The following is a 610-nucleotide window of genomic DNA, read 5'->3' as shown; positions in this document are numbered from 1 at the left end:
CGCCCCCCAGCAGGACTCCCGGGTCCCTCGGCAGCCCCCGGCCACCCGGGGGTCCCCTCCCCGGCCCCGGGGCACTCACCACGGTGAAGTTGCGGGCGGTGCAGCCAGTGCCTGGGAAGGAGCACTGCAGCAGCATGTCGGCCAGGTCGTGGCCCGTGCGGTTGTAGAACTCGGCCATGCTGAAGGGCTTCGCCTTGAAGTTCTTGAAGTTGGCCTTGTCGCGCAGCGCGGCCAGGACGTGGGGCTCGGCCAGCTGCGGGTTGCTGATCTCGTAGCGCTCGTTGAGCAGCGCCAGCAGCTCGCCCACGTGGTACATGTCGTTGCGGGTGATTTTGGAGAAGCGGAACTCGTTGAGGTTGCAGATGGTGATGGCCGGGAAGGTGAGGTTGCGGGCGGCCACCTCGTCCAGCTTGGTGACGTGCGGGTAGGTGAGGAAGTAGGCGACGCGCTCGGCGCACACGAGCAGCAGCAGCCCCAGCGAGCCCAGGAAAAAGCCGCCCCAGAGCACGCGGCGCAGGGACACGGCCCCGTAGGCGAAGACGTGGCTGATGCCGTGCAGCGAGGAGCTGTGGGCGAACGCCCGCAGGCTCGAGAGCCCCTCGCCCTCCCC

General features: G+C 68.9%; 1 protein-coding gene across 1 annotated transcript in view; it reads right to left on the bottom strand.

The window, feature by feature from the left end:
- LOC102034254 (acid-sensing ion channel 1C-like) overlaps positions 1-610 on the bottom strand; it is a gene marked incomplete at its 3' end in the record, with an annotated part of 8,432 nt that overhangs the window by 6,417 nt on the left and 1,405 nt on the right. Inside the window, exon 2 of the mRNA XM_031064894.1 lies at positions 80-604. Within this exon, the coding sequence (XP_030920754.1) occupies positions 80-604 (525 nt within the window). The remainder of the gene's footprint in view (positions 1-79; positions 605-610) is intronic.

The sequence above is a fragment of the Geospiza fortis genome, unplaced genomic scaffold (assembly GCF_000277835.1).
Source record: "Geospiza fortis unplaced genomic scaffold, GeoFor_1.0 scaffold891, whole genome shotgun sequence".
Lineage (NCBI taxonomy): Eukaryota > Metazoa > Chordata > Aves > Passeriformes > Thraupidae > Geospiza > Geospiza fortis.
This window is presented reverse-complemented; position numbering and strand designations above follow the sequence as displayed.